The sequence below is a fragment of the Macrosteles quadrilineatus genome, unplaced genomic scaffold, assembly GCF_028750875.1.
Source record: "Macrosteles quadrilineatus isolate MER2022 unplaced genomic scaffold, UCM_ALF_1.0 Scaffold_4__1_contigs__length_99947679, whole genome shotgun sequence".
NCBI lineage: Eukaryota > Metazoa > Arthropoda > Insecta > Hemiptera > Cicadellidae > Macrosteles > Macrosteles quadrilineatus.
The window spans coordinates 942,414-961,632 of NW_026542597.1; the positions used below are offsets into that span (position 1 = coordinate 942,414).

The 19,219-nt window shown below is 39.0% G+C and overlaps 1 protein-coding gene across 1 annotated transcript; it reads right to left on the minus strand.

Annotated features, from left to right (window-relative positions):
- Positions 1-1,184: 1,184 nt before the first annotated feature.
- On the minus strand, positions 1,185-2,507 carry LOC128991660 (uncharacterized protein F54H12.2-like). Its single transcript, XM_054414740.1, has one exon. The coding sequence runs from the start codon at positions 2,505-2,507 to the stop codon at positions 1,185-1,187; it is 1,323 nt and encodes a 440-aa protein (XP_054270715.1).
- Positions 2,508-19,219: the final 16,712 nt, after the last annotated feature.

The window sequence follows — 19,219 nt, forward strand, 5'->3', positions numbered from 1 at the left end:
TTTAAAAATATATATAATTTACAACAGTACAGTGATTAGTTTGTCTTGTGATACATTTGAGTAAAGAGTCTTTTGACGATTCTATCATTACGATCAGTAGTGTGTTCATCAAAGAGTTGAACAAAATCCATCATCTTCATACTGAAGTGTGTGCTGCAATACAGGAAAACCAAACAGTAGTGGGCGCAGACTGAAGACGTATCACCTTGAAGTCGGTATGGATTGTGCAGGTAATGATGAGCGTTGTGTCGCAGGAATGTTTGATATAGTGGTAAGTATGGCGGTTGGCCGTAACTATCAAAATATTCAAGCATCCCTTCTCGATTCAAATAGAAAGCCACCCAGTGAGTCCCACCTTCATTGTGTGGATCAGTGTTTACAATTATTGCAGTGTGTGGTGAGATGCGTCGTGGGATTCTGTCAGCAGCGTAGACTCCGACATTGCGCACAGGAAGTGTGGCTAGATATTTTTCAATCTGTAGCGTGTTCATTCTACAGTATCATAACCAATAGTAGCAGTAGATGCTGTTTTTGTTCTACTGGTAGAGGTGCTAAAACAAGAACAGTAGTAGGATCTCGCATCTCCGCTGGTATCCACACATTCGTCCAAATTTGTTGTCAAATGCAGCCAACCACGTATTGCGACACAGTTGGTGAGCGCACATCGACTGTTTGTAGACTTGTGATTTCGACATCGTAAAACGTTTGTTGACATTAAATTATTGATTGAAGTGATTGATTCGCAACCAATTGCACCGATATCGATTACATTGGTAGTAACAAAGTCCATCACATGATGACGCTTTAAATATTCTTTCTTTTCCAATCCCTTGACATAAACCGTCGGTCTTTTTGATATACAATCAGTCAATTTGTTAAAAAGTTCGTAGTACGCAATATCACCGAACTCCCATCGTAGTCCGTGGCAGTGTTTTGTGAGCCAGTAGCTTTCACGCAGTTTTTCATCTGATAACTCTGATCGATCGTAAGGTGGTTTAGCAATATGATGCATAAGTAGTACGCCGGTGTCGGCTTCCAAGACGCAAACTTCCTTCAGTGTATATTCATTTTGATTGTCCTTGAAACATTGAATGTCCACAATGATGGGTGATGATATATTCAATTTCTTGAATGCTCTGCGTAAACGGTCCATCTCAAACGAATGTTTATTGAAGACTGATCGATTAACCGCCAAAGTCCACAATTACATTGCGCTGTCGATCAATCTCGATAACATTGTCAAACTCGGCATAAACCAAACAGTTGACAGTTTCGGTAAGCGCGTCGTCAAATCCGAGTTCCATTCGAACACTACCGTTACGCACCAGATTCCAATGTGTAGTGTCACTTGCAGATAAATCTGGTGTTAGGTCGAATGCCATCAGAAAGTATCCTTGACCAAAATCTTCCCTACTGATAACAGTGCCGGCATCGCTAAAATGTACACCAGAACCGGAGAACATCGAATGATATGCCATAACATATTTATCCTTTGATTTTTCAAAGTGGGGCTGTAACGGTTTTGATGGAACTTGTTCTCCGTCAACATATAGACAAAAGAAGTTTGTTTTAAAATGTTCGAAGTTGTAGGGATTCTTTTTAAAATCTCCATTGTATGCGGCGTTTGTAACCATTCCCACTATGATGCGTTTCGGCACTTGGCCGAGAAACATATTGTCCAAAGTCTTGTTACGTATTCCAGAGGGTAGTGTGAATGTTTTCAGCTCCACTCGTGTGATTGGATATTTTGCCGTACCAGTCTGGAGTGTTTTACTGTGCGCCAACAGTGCGGTGGGACTTATTTTACATCTTCGAATCCAGAGACTGATATCGACAATATGTACCTTGAATTCACCAGCACTGGCCATAATGGAGAATGCATCTTTTGATCGAATAAATTTAAATCTCAACTCTACGCCATTTAGCATGAACTTATTCTGATTGCAAATATCCACATGCAAATTTCCGAGCATATCAATCTCACGGCTTTTATTAGTTAGTTCCCGTCTCGCTTTGAGCCCTTCATTTTCTTCCGCGCAATCGTTCATGTCAATTCCATCGTCAGTGTACCAAAGACTGCATGTTAGATGTGATTTTCTAGCATCGTATCCATAGTTCATTAACGTTTCAACATACGCTCGATATGCGTATGTGTTGTTTTGGGGAGTAACAAGTTTTTGATTCATAAACATATCAACTTGACTGAATAGTGAGTGTAACCAGTTATTGACCGGCCCAACTGTTTTCGCCTCTTCGTCAGTAGTGACCGCAGTTCCGTTAGATTTAACAATAGACGCGGTCAATTGTATCATTGTTTGTGAAAGGTCAGTGTATTCATCACCATTACCCGGAACTACAAACTCTATTGGCGCATCATCGGTCAATGTGGATATTGGTTTGTACTGGACCCATTTGCCACTTTCAATACTCGTCTGCGTAGGTGGTAAGGAGAATAAATCCAGCTCGGTTTTGACACACTCACATGATTTTTGATGTAGGAACGACATTTTTTTTTTTCCTCCTTCTTTAACTAACTAAAAATATCAATAGACTTCAAATTTTTACTGCGACGAGTACGTTTCTTCGGCAAAGTCACCTTCTTCCTTGGCTCTACTCCTCCTCGTCGTCGTATCCTCCCTACTAGTCTCTTGTGTTTCACTCCTCCAACTCTTCTTCTTCTTCTTGATGTAGACGTCCGCACCCTAAGAAGTTTAGCCAACGACTGTGGTGTAACAGGCTTTCTGCCACGGCCACGCATTGCGCGTTTCGCGTTATTCTTACGCGTTACGCGTCGTTTCCTCGCGCCAATGTCGCCGCCTCCGCCGCCATTAAGCATAATACGTTCTATCTGTTCGTCAGCTTTACGTTTCAACGATCCAGTAAACTCTCTAAGTCGTAAGTTGGCGGCTGATTTTGGATCTGTAATTTTACCACCTGCCAGATCGGTTAGGAATCCAACACTGGATCTTAACGCTTCTTGTCCCACCGATTTTGCTCCGGACTTGATCAGTGGCGCGATAGTGCGAATCATACCGCCCAGAAAACTACCGATTCCATGTCCTCGCTGATATGGTGCACCGTGAAATACTCGATCGATAGCACCGCCAGTCTGTTGTAATTGTTGCCGTCGGTAGTATGCCAAATAGGGATCATTCAGATTGATTATCATTATTGCTGCTGTTGCTGCTGCACTCTCCTAAAATGAAGTTTCACGTACGACGTTCCAAACATGAATGGCAGTTTTTTCCCTGTGTGATCCCTCAAGTCGATTTCCACTGTTTCAAATGTGGATTTCATAACGGGTACATAGTGCGGACTTGTGAATGACACTGAATTGTACGAACCGTACTTGTACGTATCTATATTGATGTTGACTATATTCAATAATGGCGCTGTAGTGTCGCCGATAAATTGTGGCTCTATCAAGTCGCAATACACATAAATGTGCGCTGGAATACCCAATGCGAGGTTTGGTGCTTTAGAACCAATCAATTCGGTAATATTGGGTTTTAATATATTTTTCTCGTCATAATCGAAACCCAACTGCTGTGATAGTTTTTCACTCAGACTCACATTCGATACGTTTTCGTTCATGATCCTGAGTTTAACTCTGTTGATTCTCGTGTCGTATGAAAATTCCATATAATCGTGGATGTCTTCATGTTTGTTTATTGTATTCAATAGATCATCAAGATTCCTATAGTATCCGCCTGTAATTTTAACAGCGAACTGTTCTGTATCACGGATAGTCGATCTCGCTAGTAAACTATCATACTGAAATCGTATTGTTTCGTCATCAACATTGTTTCCATTCACCACAAATGAACAAGGATAGTGAATGTCCACCAAAGCCAACTCCCACTTGCCGTCTAATTGGATGTGTTTGGACAAGTGTGTGGTATAACTGGTCACTGTATTTTGTGGGAAATATTTCATAGAACTATTGCTGGGCAATGTCATAAAAAATTGACTGATACTACTAGACATGCTGTATATCGTGCGCAGCTACCCAAGAGTTAAACTCGTCTCCGTAACCTTCCCACTTCACTAGGTATCGCTTACTGTGTCCTCGACCTTTAGTCTCTATTATTTTATCAATCTTAAACAAGTGATTGTCGGGTAATGTAACTTTTAGTATTTCCTCTTCATAAAACTGTCCATTCAATTCTTCACCATTGAGATCGGTAAGTGTGTACAAAGGTAGTGGCGTAAACACATTCACTCGATGTATCGAAAACACTTCTTTACTCCAGTTTGTCTCGTAGCCTTTGCTAAATCTCCCTTTCTCCCTGGCTATTCGAACTGTATCACCTACTTTTAGTTTTGGTTTCACTCGTCGTGGTATCCTTTTAAACATATGTTTTAATACATTGTAGACGACATGTTTGTCACCACCGTCCACGTCTACAGGGCGTAGTCTATTGCCCAAACTCCTGTGCACACTATTGTTGTACGCATTCACCAATTCATCCAACACATTGATGTAACGATAAGTGTTTTTATGAGTCAAGTATCGCCACATACGAGTCTTCAAGGTCTTATTAACTCTTTCGATCACGCCGCCTTTGATATCAGGATTTTGTGTGGTTACATATTTAATTTTATATTTTTTAAACAATCGTACGGTCTTTCTACCTGTGAATTCACTCCCTTTGTCGGTTTGTAAGCACGTTGGTGTTTTATTTGCTTCTTTGAAAATATCGTCAAAAGCGGTAGCCACCTCAGCACCTTCCTTCTTCTTTAACGGCCTAACATAAAGACGCTTACTAAACACATCAATCACTGACAGTAAGTAGTTAAAACCATCATTGTATTTGCTCAATCCTCGCATATCGTTTAAATCCGCCTGCCATAGTTCATATGGTCGAAACACCATATAAGGATTGCGTTTAAATCGTTTACGGACTGGTTTATGCAAAGTATAAGTGTCTTGTGTTTGTAACCAATCAACTATTTTACGTTTGGAAATATTTTTCTCCCTCGCTCCTCGTACTAACGGAGCTACGCCGCCATACGAGGCAGGATCGTTTGGATTATAATACAACTGTTCCATTGTTTACGGTTCGTACGGTTCCCAATTGTTGAGTGACTGCACAATCGAATCTTGAAGTACCTCTCTTCTCACTGCACGGTGATCAGCGACCTGCCTTTGTGGATACGGAGCGTGACCCACCCGCCTGACATATGCAGACTGTAAACGATCTGGTAATAAATATCTCCTTCGCCCTGTCACTGACAGCGCGGCTGCCCCCCCTCTTGTCCCATCATCAGGCTCATCCATTGTTTCTTCTACCGAGTCATATACTGATTCATCTGTTGCCTCATCAAACGTTAAATAGTCCAACGCTTGTTTGTTATGTATATATTCTTTAGGCACATTCATCAGTTTCAATGCGCTCAATATTTCATTCCATCCTGGCGGTAATGAATGTGCCGCTCGAACTCGTACGATTGCATGTGTCACATCGACTAAATTGGATCCTGGTATTTTGTTACCCTGTATAATCACTTCAAAATTATCATTCCAGCTAATCAAACTGTCGTCGCGTGTTATGAAGCGCAATAAGTTTCGAGCGCTATCCTTATAAGTCTTTGAAAATGTTTCAACAATTTCCTCTATTTGTCCAGGGTAAACACGTCGCTTGTTATGTTCTTGCTGCCCATACTGTCTGTCTCTTTCACCAGCCTCGTTAATCTGATCACCTAGTTTGGTGTTCACAATGGGGATACTAACTGGTTCACGATTACTTGACGCTACGTTTAAAAAACGATGTAACACTTGACTGTACAACTTCCATTTATCACTATCATTGAGTTTTTTATTATTCATTATCTCTTCCATTTCGTCATCCAAACTTTTGTATGAACGTTCAGTTGAAAGTGACTGTTGATTAGCCGGCGATTTTAAACGATCAAATAACTCTTGTGGAACAATGACCATTTTTCGTGCATGCTCCATTGTCGTGTAACTCTGTGTAACTTCACGCACGGTGTCTCAGAATAGAATGACAAATCTTTATATGTATGTAGACGTAGGAGTCACCTGATTAATACAACTTTTAGTTATTTAAAGCTGATTGTACAACTGCTTGCAACACAGTACTTAATAATAATGGGATAATAGTTCCACCTCCTTTTTGTACTAAATATTTGCGTTTTTTATTCCAGCATTCACCTCGTTTTACAATTCGACGAAGAGTAGTCTTGTGTCTTCGCAATTTTTGTTTTATCTTGTCTGATAGAGGAACGTTACCTCGTAACACATTGTAAATACATTCACAAACTGTACGAATAGTACTCAAGTTACACACTTTTAATAGCCCTTTGCGCTCTTTTGGAGTAGCATCTATTAACACTTTGAGAAGCGCTCTGTCCTTCCTCAAGCACGACATGATGATAACTAAATTATTTTGTTTTCCTATTTTGTTTTGGCACATACACAAAATGATTATCATCATCTGGAAATATATTACTCTGTATTCGCATATCGTCAGGTGTTGATTGTTTCAGATCTATCAATAGGTAGCCATGTGGTTTACTTGTTGCATCGGTATACGCATCCTCGATAAACTTTGAGTTTTCTGGATGGATTTGTCTAGCTAAACACTTGATCTGCACCCTATCTCTAGGATTCTTAAAACATACTAAGTAATGCGCATTTAGTGATATGTCTCTCTGGCCACGTCCTTGGTGGAAAATATTTTGAGTTATAAAAAACACACTAATATTCCTATGGTGACAACCTTTTGTAAATAAATCAACCACTATGTTGTTTGTTTCTCGCATCATATCATCTATTACCACAAGTATCGGTTGATTACCGGCAAAGTCTTCCATGTTTGGTAAACCTTCAATGTATTTTATTTTTGAGTTTAATGAATTACCAACTCCTCCTCCACCGCCACTACCATAATGCCAGTATATGCTAGAGAATAATGTGTCACACATTTCTGAAATATTATCAATAAACCTTGAGACAAACACTGATTTACCACTACCTGAAGGCCCCGCCACAATGGCGGAGAATGGGTGTAACCACTTCAAAGTCATACTAACTACTGATACCAATCACTCATTGCTTTAACTATAGTATTACCTTCGGGTATAAGTCAATCATTTTAGTCATGTGTTTATGTTTGCAAATAAATCAAAAATTTATTACTTACAAAAACTATCAAAATCTACATAGGTTATTTTAAGAATATATATACATACATTTTTTTTTATTTACGTCTTGATGTTTTCTTGCTTTACAATATTTACACAAATTCCAACGGAGTGAATGATGCGCCGGGCCTGGGTGAGCGTTTCACCAAGCGAAGGCGATCTCCGAAACCGTTGTTGTAGCGATCGATGTCGGCATTGCTCACCACATCATTGAAGCGTCTCGGCAGATAGACTCTCAGGTAGTAGTCATCTCCCGTCTGGGCCTCAAGGATGACGATGATTGTCTCGCCGAATGGTGTAACCGCTCTCTCCATCATCGTTATTAGGTATGGAACCTCATCAATCAAGTCGGTCAGTCTGGTGTATGTAGGCGAGTTGTTCTTGCAGGTGTTCAATGCAGTCTTCAGGTCCATCGGTGTAGCCGCCTCAGTGGTCATCACGTTGTCCATCTCAGCAATGTTGCTCATAGTGTGTGTGTAGTGGAAGCTGACAGTGCTGGTGCTAGTGGTGTGGTGTTGATGAACTGGAGCAGACTGGCATTTGTCTCAGACAGACTGGGGCTTTTTATTCCGATCAGCGGCCATTTTAGTTGGTGGGAGAGTGGGGAAGGGGGGGATTAATAATGAACGCAGCTGTTTTAACACACGTGCTAACAAATGTCTAGAAAAAAAGAGTTGGTTGTCATATGTGGATAGTTTATGGGCACATGTGTTCATTAATTCCTATAAACATGTCTATTGCTTTTTACGTACCACACGTTTCTTTGGTTTTACATCTAGCTCGTCACTTTTGCATGGTGTAACAGTTTGAGTTAATCCCGTGAGTTTTGGAGCACCAGTTTTTTTATCAACCCACATGTTTTCGATCTTTTCAATTGTTTCATTAACACTCTCTTGCACTGTTTTGTCTTTGTCCAAATATAAACCGCACATGAACTTCATGTCGACACCTTCATACACTTCCATTTTCAATAAAACACTTCCTTTGTTTGCTGGATTTTGCACTGCGTACATATTACCTTTATCCATCCATGATACTATGGGACAATCCGCTGGCGGCTTGGGTACCCATCCTGACTTTTCCATCTTGGTCTTAGCCGGGGAACTCTTCCTTTTCTTCGTACTACTTGTACTGTTTGTGATTGGAGTCTGTTGAACTGCGTTGTCCGTCATACCGTCTATCTCTTGCATAAATGATTGAATGTATTCGTCAATGCTGCAAGAGGGATTCATACTCACACTGTTCGGCTGCTACACTGTGACTGACGTGATATGCAATGAGTTAGGGTTGAGGTGAGCAAGCCACTGCAGGTGTGCCAACAGAATATTTTAATAATTTTTCAAAACATGACTCGTGGTTTAAATTTTGACACTCTCTTATATGTTGTAACCTTAGCAGAATAGGTTTACGTAATAATGTTTCTATCTGTTTTATTCTTAGTTTAAAACGAATACTATCTAAATGTGAGTAGCATCTTCTGTCTTCATAGTCCGCAAAGTAAAATATAGTAACTATTGGACTTGAAAAAAATACACTTTTCTTATAATTTTTCGTCATATGTACGCTATTTTTGTCATTGGTTGATATTAAAGTTTTCCTCGTAGAATGTGACTCTTGCACGTACTATCGCACTTTTAATAAAAAGATTCCAACGTAGATCATTATTGATTCGTTTAGTTTTTTGTAATTTACTCATAGATATATTTATTACCACTCTTGCACTTCCATACATAATTATGTGTGTGTGAAAAATATCACTAGGGGGGGAGGGGGGGGGGATATTGCAGCACTACTCCCACTACTTTCTCAGTTGGAAAGAGTGGGGGGCTCATAGTGCTCTTACAGACACGGTCATTCGACATTCCGTCATCAGGCTAGTAACATGTCTCACTTCCCTAGTGACATATCTGACGAACAGTTAGTTTCTGCTTGTAAGGCCGCAGAAGAAAAATTTACCACGGAGGAATATAAACATTTGGATGACGAGTCGTTGGAATGGACCATACGATGGTCAAACACTTCGAGTCAACCTAGAGATGAGGGTGAAGCTCAGCAACTGGAGATCATCAAGCAAAATCTTCGATATATGAGTGCTGAGCTAGAGCGCAGAAGAAAGCTGGAGCGTGAAGAAAACCGCATGATAATGAAGATGACAGATGAAGAGTTTCTGAGATGGTTGAATAGATAGTTAGTTTAAGATTTTGTAATAAAATATTAAATAAATAGTAATAAAAAATATATTAAATAAATAGTAATAAAAAAAAAACAAACAAAAACAAACAAACATACAAAATAAACTGTTGGTCCACAATCCACAGTGATGCGGAAATAATCTCTCACTAGGAGAGAAGTGGTGTCCCATCGTCCTTCCCTCACCACCTGTTTCAACAGATTAACGATGTCTAGACAGGGTGATTAATGTGTGTGTGGGAAGGAACGATGGGGACACCCCTTCTCTCCTTGTGGTGACTGCCACTATTGCATCACTGTCTTAGCTATGCCAAGACTGTATGGAATAGTTCTAATTATTAGTTTGTTTGTTGTTTTTTGTTGTTTTTTTTTGTTGTTTTTTTTTATATATATATATTTTTTATTATTATTAATTTACAAAACTTAATTCTACTTTAATTACTACTTAAATCTACTCCTCCGTGTCTTCTCTCCGCTGTATAGATGCGATTATTTCTTCCACCATGGGGATAAGGGTTAGTAGGTTACTCAACCTAGCCTCCTCCTCGTCATCCCTAGGTTGAGCTAACCATCCTTCATTTAGTTCGGTTGTTGCCTCCAAATGTATTTGGAGCAACTCCTCCATCGACAGCACATTGATGACGTACTGTTGGTCTTCCCCCTCCTCCTGCTCGACGTTATTATCCTCCAATTCAATCCTCGCTTCGATGACGTCAGCACTCGCGATAACCTCATCATCCGTGATGGATAAATTACGCTCGCCATGCGTCTGCTGAGTCGCCGCGGTCTCCAATTCGGCGTGGTGTCTTGCCACTGCTTCATCAGCGGCAGCGATGAGTTCTTCGTCGGAGAACATGTTGTCTGTGAATGCTTGTAGTGTGGAAGCGCCGTAGCTACTCCCCTACACCAGCGCTCCAAGCGGCAGTGTTATGACACACACACACACACACACACACACACACACACACACACACACACATACACAGGGAAGGGGAGGAATATCCTCCCCCAGTTAGTTCCTCCCCCATGTGTCAACAGATTGATGAAGTCTAGACATGGGATTAGTGTGTGTGGGAAGCAACATCACAATGATTTCTCATGATGTAAAGAATAATTACACTTAAAAAATTAAGGAAGGGGGAGAAGTACCCTCTGCCACGTACAACATGTGTATTAATTAGTAATTACACATTGTCGAATAAAAAAAAAAACTAATTGTAATTACTCATTACAAAAGAACAAATTGTAAATACTTATAACAAAAAAAAAAAAAAAACTAATTGTAAATACTCATTAACAAAACAACTAATTGTAAATACTCATTATCCATAAAAAAAAAACTAATTGTAATTACTCATTACCCATAAAAAAAAACTAATTGTAAATACTCATTACAAAAAAAAAAAACTCATTACAAAAAAAAAAACTAATTGTAAATACTCATTACAAAAAAAAAAAAAAACTCATAAAAAAAAAAAAAAACTCATTACAAAAAAAAAACTAATTGTAATTACTAATTATAATTACTAATTACCGGAGGGGAGGCATGTGTGAACTCGGCTATTACCAGCTACTTACAGCTATTGGCCTAGTCATCGACCCATTACGATCTGCGAGCCAAAAAAGTCTATAGATATCGTAATATTTCACCATCCATAATCATATGATCTAAAAACACTGCATCGAGATTTTCTCAGTAGAAGACTTCAGCATGATGCTAAAATCCTGGACAGAATCAGTCAAGTGGTGCGTTAGTAACAACATGGAGGTTAACTCAAAAATATGCTGAAGTGTTTCCTATCAGCAGCTCTTGGCATCTTTCTCCACCTCACATGTTGAACACAAAAAATGAATTTTAAAAAACTACACGAGCCTTATGGGTTGCCATGCTGGTGACGAAATATAAACAGAAGATAGAAATACCCCCGCCGCAGCAAACCTGCAGACTAAGCGAATTTCCATTTGACTGATTTGATTTACACTGAAATGTCTACTTAAAAATATAACATTTATTCCCGATTTAAATAGAATTAGTTTAACAAGTACTTAGGTTTACTGCATCAGGGAGGGCAAAACTGTTTTTTTTTTGTGAAATGTTAATAGTTAGTAAGAAATAAAAACGTTTTCCAAATTTGATCAAAATATGTTCATAAACAAGCAAACTACAACAGTTTACTTATTTTCCATAAGAATAACATGGGAATTTTAAATTTAAAGTTTTTTTTTATTTTCTCCGTAACCATTAGGCGCATAATAACGCTTCAATATACTAAATTATTTGTTTTTTAAAGCTCTACAAAATGGTTTGGAAAGAAATTGCTAAATTTTATGTTTTTTGGGTAAAAAATGGGAAAACCCCATTTTTACCCCATAAAAGCCCCCATAAACCCCCGTTCCCATGGTCCGATCATGCTGGTTCGCGAACTCGTTCGAATAAACGTAGGTTTACACGTTTGTACCAAATTACCAATAGGTCTAATTGAAACAATTAAAATAAAGTTTCATATACTAAGAAGTTGAACATATAATCAACTTTGTGATACAACAAATAATGACTAAATATCAAGTTACATCATCTATTTCAAGGAAAAAAGGGAACTGGATACTTTTCGTTCTATATTGCCTGAAGCACTCATGAACTTAGAGTTGAAGTCACGGTTCAAGACAGCTCGCTTGAGTGAGCTTTCATGTCACAAATCTTTTATCTGTAGAAAATAATCACGGAGTCTTGAGAGGGTATTACCTTGAAGAAGGCAGCAAACACAAATAATTAAACGAAAACAATAAAATTGACAACATCAAAAGGCTTCATAAAATGATCTAGTTATATCGGGGTTTTTCAACGATAAAAGGTTAAAGACACTTATAATAAAGGAAACTTAAAGGTAGATTATTAAATAGATAAAACACCTACGTAGTAATATAATACAATATATTTAATTATAATTTTTGTGTGTGTGTGCTTTATATGCCAATGGATTTTTTTAGTTTTGTAACAAAAGTCTTTAAACCCTGAAGTTACTATCAAACGTCACCTTTTTGTTAGATAGCATAATTATTTCATAGGCCAATGACAAATGACATCTGATCATGGGAACGATTTCGTTTTGATTCGAACCAGAGACATTCAGAGTCTAAGATGAACACCATGAACACTTGGCTTCGTTTTGACTAAGGGAAAGATAACCTGGAATAACTCCCATATTTAAGCTTTTATTAATAAGTCACAGAAATAAGTTTAATTTAATTGTGGGAAACCAATTTACTATGTCAAGGTTGGCTTAAGACCAAATGGGGAAGCCTACAGGCCTTCGCCTCTTCGTTGGAACGGTTGGAATATTAATAAATGATTGGTAAATAAAATTAATAAAACCCTATACAATTTCATTATTTTACGCCATTTTAAAATCTATATATTAATATTATCTTAGATTGATTCTATAGTGTAATATACTAAAGTAAAAAGCAAAATTTGAAAGTGCAAGACTTAAAATCAATATCGTAAGTTTAATCATACAGTCTATGAAAATAGCTATCTAAAATCAAGCTGTGTTCTTATTTCACAAGGTTTATAAGAAAATTGTGTTCCAGCAAAATTAAAAGACATGAATAATTAAAAAAGATTAAAACACAAGAGGGAGAGAATCGCAGCATCCCAGTGAATAATTACATCAGGTGTTCGGTATTCATATTTTTAGAGTATTTAGAAATTAATCATTATGTTAATTAAGTCACTGGTTAATTAATCATGCTAATGTGTATATAAATCACCACATTTATTGTAATATTATTTAGTCTCAGTAACAATTTATTGTAAATAGACTCCCGCTTTCAATATTCAAATGAGATTGCTAAGCCTGCTCGAATTTCCCGCCACAGTAAGGCCTATTTTCCTGTACTACATACCCATGAATCACCTGACGCCGTGTTTGCTTCAATCGCATTTCCTATTGGCCATCGAATTCCTAGACCCCTCTAAACCGCAATTGCATTTTTCAAAGTGTGAAGCCGGCGATCGGCGTCTGTCTGTCCACGGTCGGCGTCCATAACTCACGGTGTATTCCGTTTCTCGTATCTCGGGACATTAATTGCCCATTTTACCTCTCTTAAACGTATTTTTAGGCTATAGATTAATTATATCTGGCCTCCCTCTCCTCTATAGTACATTTAACTATATATACATTTTAATTTCCCCCTTTTGTTTGTGATTAAATTACTTAAATTGTGATCTAGTGCTTTCAGACTCTTCAAACCTCAAGACAGTGTGTGCGCGTCCGTGTATTACTTCTAGACTTTCCGTACGTTTTCACCGTGACTTCCGCGTATTAGTGAGCTCTTTGTGATTATGAACTTGGGTGCGTTGCGTACTCCAAAATTCTACAAAACAGAAGCACTCGGTCTAAGGACTCCGCCATCCGCCATCGCTCCACCATAGACGACGCCGCTGCCATACTCTCCACCTTTGGACAATTGGACTCAAGGTACAACCTTAAAGTTTTGTGTGTGTTTTAATTAGACTCTAAAACTAATCTCATTTGCCCCTCACAAGACATTTTATTCCATCTCGGGACCTCAGTGCCCTTCAAATTGCAGATTCGCCATTTTCTCTAATTTAATTATTTTTCTCTTGAACTATTAATTAGTTCTGGTCCTTCGAGTTATTAATTATTTTCATTTTCACCCATTACGCCCCCAACATTTGGTCCTTCGAGCCGGATTCATTGTCTAAAGTCCTGTGGTAATTAATTTCAGCCAATTTTCATCATCAACCATATTTTTAGCGATCTGCAATTTTCAATTTTCGCCATATTGGTAAAATATCGGCTCGCGTTCGTTCCGTTCGTGGGCGTGGTTTAGCAATCTCTCTCCACTCGCGCGTCTGCGCAGGTCACAATCATGTACAATTTGCTGTTCTCTCTAGTAGTAGACAATTTTTCCCTACTTGGCTTTTTTATCCCGAAAACGGGATTTAGTTGTAGTTGCGGGATTTAGTCGCGTGCAGACGGCAGACACTAGTAGCAGACGCATATCTCACACTCACTGTACAGCGTTTGTTGTTGTTTACATTTTCTCATTTAAGGTGTATTGTGTAATAAGGTTGATTGATATTATTAATAACCAACTATTAGGTTATTATTAGGTATTTACTATTATTCTTTGAATCAATATTGCTCTTTTGAATATCATACTAAATAAACAATAATTTGTCATTGTTATTTAACATTGTTTATGCTTTCTGAATTTTGATTTTAAATGAAGTAAAGTTAAATTAGTTCATCTCTGTAATTTTGGTTGACAAACGTGCGATATTATATTTAAGGTAATTTTATCTTGTCAATTAACATTTTAATAAATAGTTCAAAATAACCGTTTTTACTGGTTCTTATTACTAGTGTTGTACATATAAACAAAACTGTTAGCTAGCGTATTTGTATTGTGATTCATATTTCATTGATGGTTATAATTTTATGTTCCTTTCTCATTTATTAGGGTAATAACTTACTCTTTATGTTGCAATTCTTGTTTACTAAGGATTATTATACACTGTTTCATTAATGAGGCCTACTCTCATTAAACTTATTTAGATCCATTTATTATTTTTGTAAATAACGGTGAACTTTCATGTGACTCATTCATTTGTTCTATCATATCTCTTGTTTTATTGTGCATTATTATTACCGTACTTGAATACTTTCAACTAAGCTCAATTGTTGATTTATAGTTTGAAAATCGAATTAAACCTGCCACACTCATTTTAAAATATTTTATTGCTATTTAACGTGTTGATAACTTAGTGTTTTTCACTATTTGCCTCAATTAAGCTACAAAGTAGGTGGATATATGTTTTAGATATTTATAATATTTTATCTCTATATTATTCAGCGGACAATTAATTACTACATTGTTAAGCTAATACCATTCATAGGCCTAGCTACAAGCCTTTTGTGTACCCATAACTTCCATTTTAGTGTGAATACTTTCAAGTGAACACTTCACAATGCCTCCTAAAGCATCTGATTTTAAGTCCGCAATCTACACCCGTTCTACGGCGCTGATTAAATCACGTTTTGAAAAACTTAAGGCTACAGTAGATGAATTATCAACTCAAATCGACCCTCTAACACCATTACAACTTAAGAAATTATCCGCTTACGCGTTGGAAATAAAAAAGAAACGCAGTGAATTTGAAAATAACCTTCAACGTGCCTTCGTTCTGGAAGATGAAGGGATCGATGATAAGACTCTTTCCAATGATCAAGATGCTATTGAAGACATGTTCTCTCACATTCAAGCTACGATTGAAACTCTGGTTCCCTCAGAACCACCAAAAACCCCTTCCGCGTTCAGTGAATCGTTTTCTGTTTCAGAAACTCATCCAAGCTCACAAGTACGATTACCTAAACTGGACTTACAAAAATTCTCTGGCGATCCATTAACGTGGACAAGTTTTATCAATCTTTTTGACACTGCAATCCACCGTAATGCTTCATTATCCTCTGTTATGAAATTCCAGTACTTACTCTCTGTCTTAAATGGAGAGCCTCTCAATTTAATAAGGAGTTTAAATCTCACCGCTCCTAATTATCTAGTCGCCTATGAATTGTTACGTGACAGATATCACAACAATCGAAGATTGCAATCATTGCATCTTAACCAATTGTTGGACCTGCCAAACATTACGGCAACTTCACTCAAAGGTTTGCGCCAATTTGTAAACCTGTTTACGGAACACACACAAGCTCTTAAGGCATTAAATTGTGACGTTAGTGACAACAACCCCCTATTGTCCGCACTCCTTTTGCGTAAAATGGACCAGGAACTACGTAAAAAACTTGAATCGTTCCGTTCCAGTCAAACCGAAGATCCAGTTACTCATTCATTACCAGAAATTGGTGAAATAATAAAATTTCTTAACCAAGAATGTTCGCAGACAGAAGATGCTAACATACATAACATGTCATCGGCCCACAGAAGCGTTCAACCTTCACCTCACAAAACCATACCAAAAAAGGTGCATTTCCGGTCTGACGTAGGCCTAGCCATGGTAGCTACTTCGAGATCTAATGCTCCCCCCTCTCATAGCTCTCAGACTAAAAATAGTCCTGTCTATAACAAATGTTTTGTTTGTAACAAAAATGATCACAAAGTTTACACTTGTGACGTATTTCAAAATAAATCTCCTCGAGAGCGACACGCCATTGTTAAAAAACATAATCGTTGTTTTTCTTGCTTGGGTGAACATAGCTCCAAAGAATGCCGCTCTCAGTTCACTTGTCGCACATGTAAACAGCGACACCACTCTCTCTTACACCTTGGTGATAATAATCAAACCTCTCAGATGTCTTTTCGACCTCAAGGTCAAAGAACTTCCCCGACCACTTCAGGTCCATCTCACACTCAGACTGGTGATGTTAATTCACAAGCCTCTATCTCCGCCACTGTCGCGGATGTAAGCAATTATTCTGCCCAAAATAACTCATGTACGACTTCGGGTAATTATACTGTATTACTCGGCACCGCCTTGGTCAAGTTGACTTCCCCTCAGGGTATCTCTCATGTGTTTCGTGCTCTACTAGATACTGGCAGTATGTGTGATCTGCTCTCAGAACGCGCTGCGAATCTCCTGAATATAAAACGCCAGTCTTCTCAACTCAAAATATCTGGTCTTTCTCAAATGGCTTCCTGTACTAAAGGGTCAACTTACTTGAATCTTGAAACTCTCTCAGGTCGAGTAATAGCCACTGACCATCAATTCCATATTCTTGATAAGATTTCCGTCGACTTACCTCGCTCCCCTATATCACCGGAAGTGCTAACAAAAATCAAGCCCTATGTTCTAGCTGATCCTACTTTTCACTTGCCTGGTGGCATTGACGTGCTTATAGGTAGTTCTCTGCTACCCCTCCTCTGGACTCATGAAAGTTACTCCCTCGGCACGCACATGCCTCATGTGATAGGTACTCATCTTGGCTTTATTCTGATGGGTAAAGCTCCCTGTGCAACTAACTCGGAACCCGTGTCAGGTTTTGCAATCTCTCTTCTCTCTGTTAGTGATAATTCACTACACTCTTCCCTTCAACGTTTCTGGCAACAGGAGGAACCCCCTCACTTCCAGGTTAAGTCACAGGAAGAGCTTCTTTGTGATGAATACTATAAAAAATCACACTCTCGTGATCAATCAGGTCGTTATGTTGTGCGACTTCCGTTCAAGACGGACCCCTCCATTCTAGGCCAATCTAGGCCCATTGCTGAAAAGCGCTTGTTGTCTATTGAGCAGAAATTTAAAGCTCAACCCCAGTTTTCACACTTGTATAAGACGTTCATGTCTGAATATCAAACTCTCGGCCATATGACAAAACTAGATTTTGTTGAAGACATACACCCACACTACTTCCTACCTCATCATGGGGTACTGAAGGACTCTAGCACGACCAATTTAAGGACAGTGTTTGACGCCAGTAGCAAAACCAGTTCCGGTCACTCCTTAAACGATATTCTTTTGACAGGACGTAAATTACAAACTGACATTTGTGACGTAATTTTGAACTTCCGCTCTCATAAAATTGTGTTTTCATGTGACATTCGGCAAATGTACCGCCAAATACAAGTGCACCCTGACGATCAAAAGTTTCAACTGATTATGTGGCGTGACGACCCTTCAAAGGAAATCTCTACGTTTCAACTTACTACCGTCACCTACGGCATGAACAGCTCCCCCTACCTTGCTATTAAAACTTTAATGCAGTTAGCGGAAGACGAAGGTGATGCCTTCCCTCAGGCTTCTCACTCTCTACGTCATCACACCTACGTGGACGACATTATCACGGGTGCTGACTCCGTTGAGGCTGCTCTTGAACTACAGGACCAACTTATCCAACTTCTTCATCGTGGTGGCTTTGAACTTCGCAAGTGGGCCTCCAACTCCTCTGCTCTTCTAGAAAAATTTCCTTCGGAACATCTAGAGACTCCAAGTTTCCTGCAAGACGCTCAGCTTCCCCAGTACTCCATCCTAGGTCTCCATTGGTCTCCTGAAGAAGACTGTTTCTGTTACGCTTTCAACCCCCCGTCTGAAAAGCTGACTAAGCGCTCCGTGCTCAGCTTTATTGCCAAACTATATGACCCCTGTGGATTTTTGTCCCCATTAATCATGGTAGCAAAATGCTTCATGCAATTACTATGGACTCAAGGTCTTGATTGGGACGACCCTCTCCCTTCTGATCTCGCACATAAGTGGCATGTGTTCACTAGTAACACTAAAGACCACCTCGGTCAAATTAAGATTCCCCGAGCATTTCCGCTCGCTCACTCCTCTGATATCGAGCTTCACGGTTTCTGTGATGCATCGGAATGCGGTTATGCCGCGGTAGTGTATTTCCGGTGTGAATCTAGTGACAAAACAGTCATTGTGAAACAAATATTGTCTAAGACTCGTGTTGCCCCGTTAAAAAAGGTAACTTTACCCCGCTTGGAATTGTGTGCAGCTCACCTCTTATCAAAACTAGTGCATTATTGTGAAAAACAATTTAACTCTCTTACTACGAATACCACTGTATTGTGGAGTGACTCATCTGTAGTTCTTACTTGGCTACAAACCCCTCCATACAGACTAAAGACCTTTGTGGCTAATCGTGTAGCCCAAGTGCAAGAAATCATTCCCAGTTATCAGTGGCGGCACATAAAAGGGACGGAAAACCCCGCTGATTGTGCCTCACGAGGAATTCTAGCCTCATCTCTCATTGACCATCCCTTATGGTGGACTGGCCCACCATGGTTACAGCTCCCTGCGGCCAACTGGCCCCCCTCATGTTTTTCGCCGTCTGAACTCACTCCCACGGACGAAATTAAAGAAACTCCTCTTAGT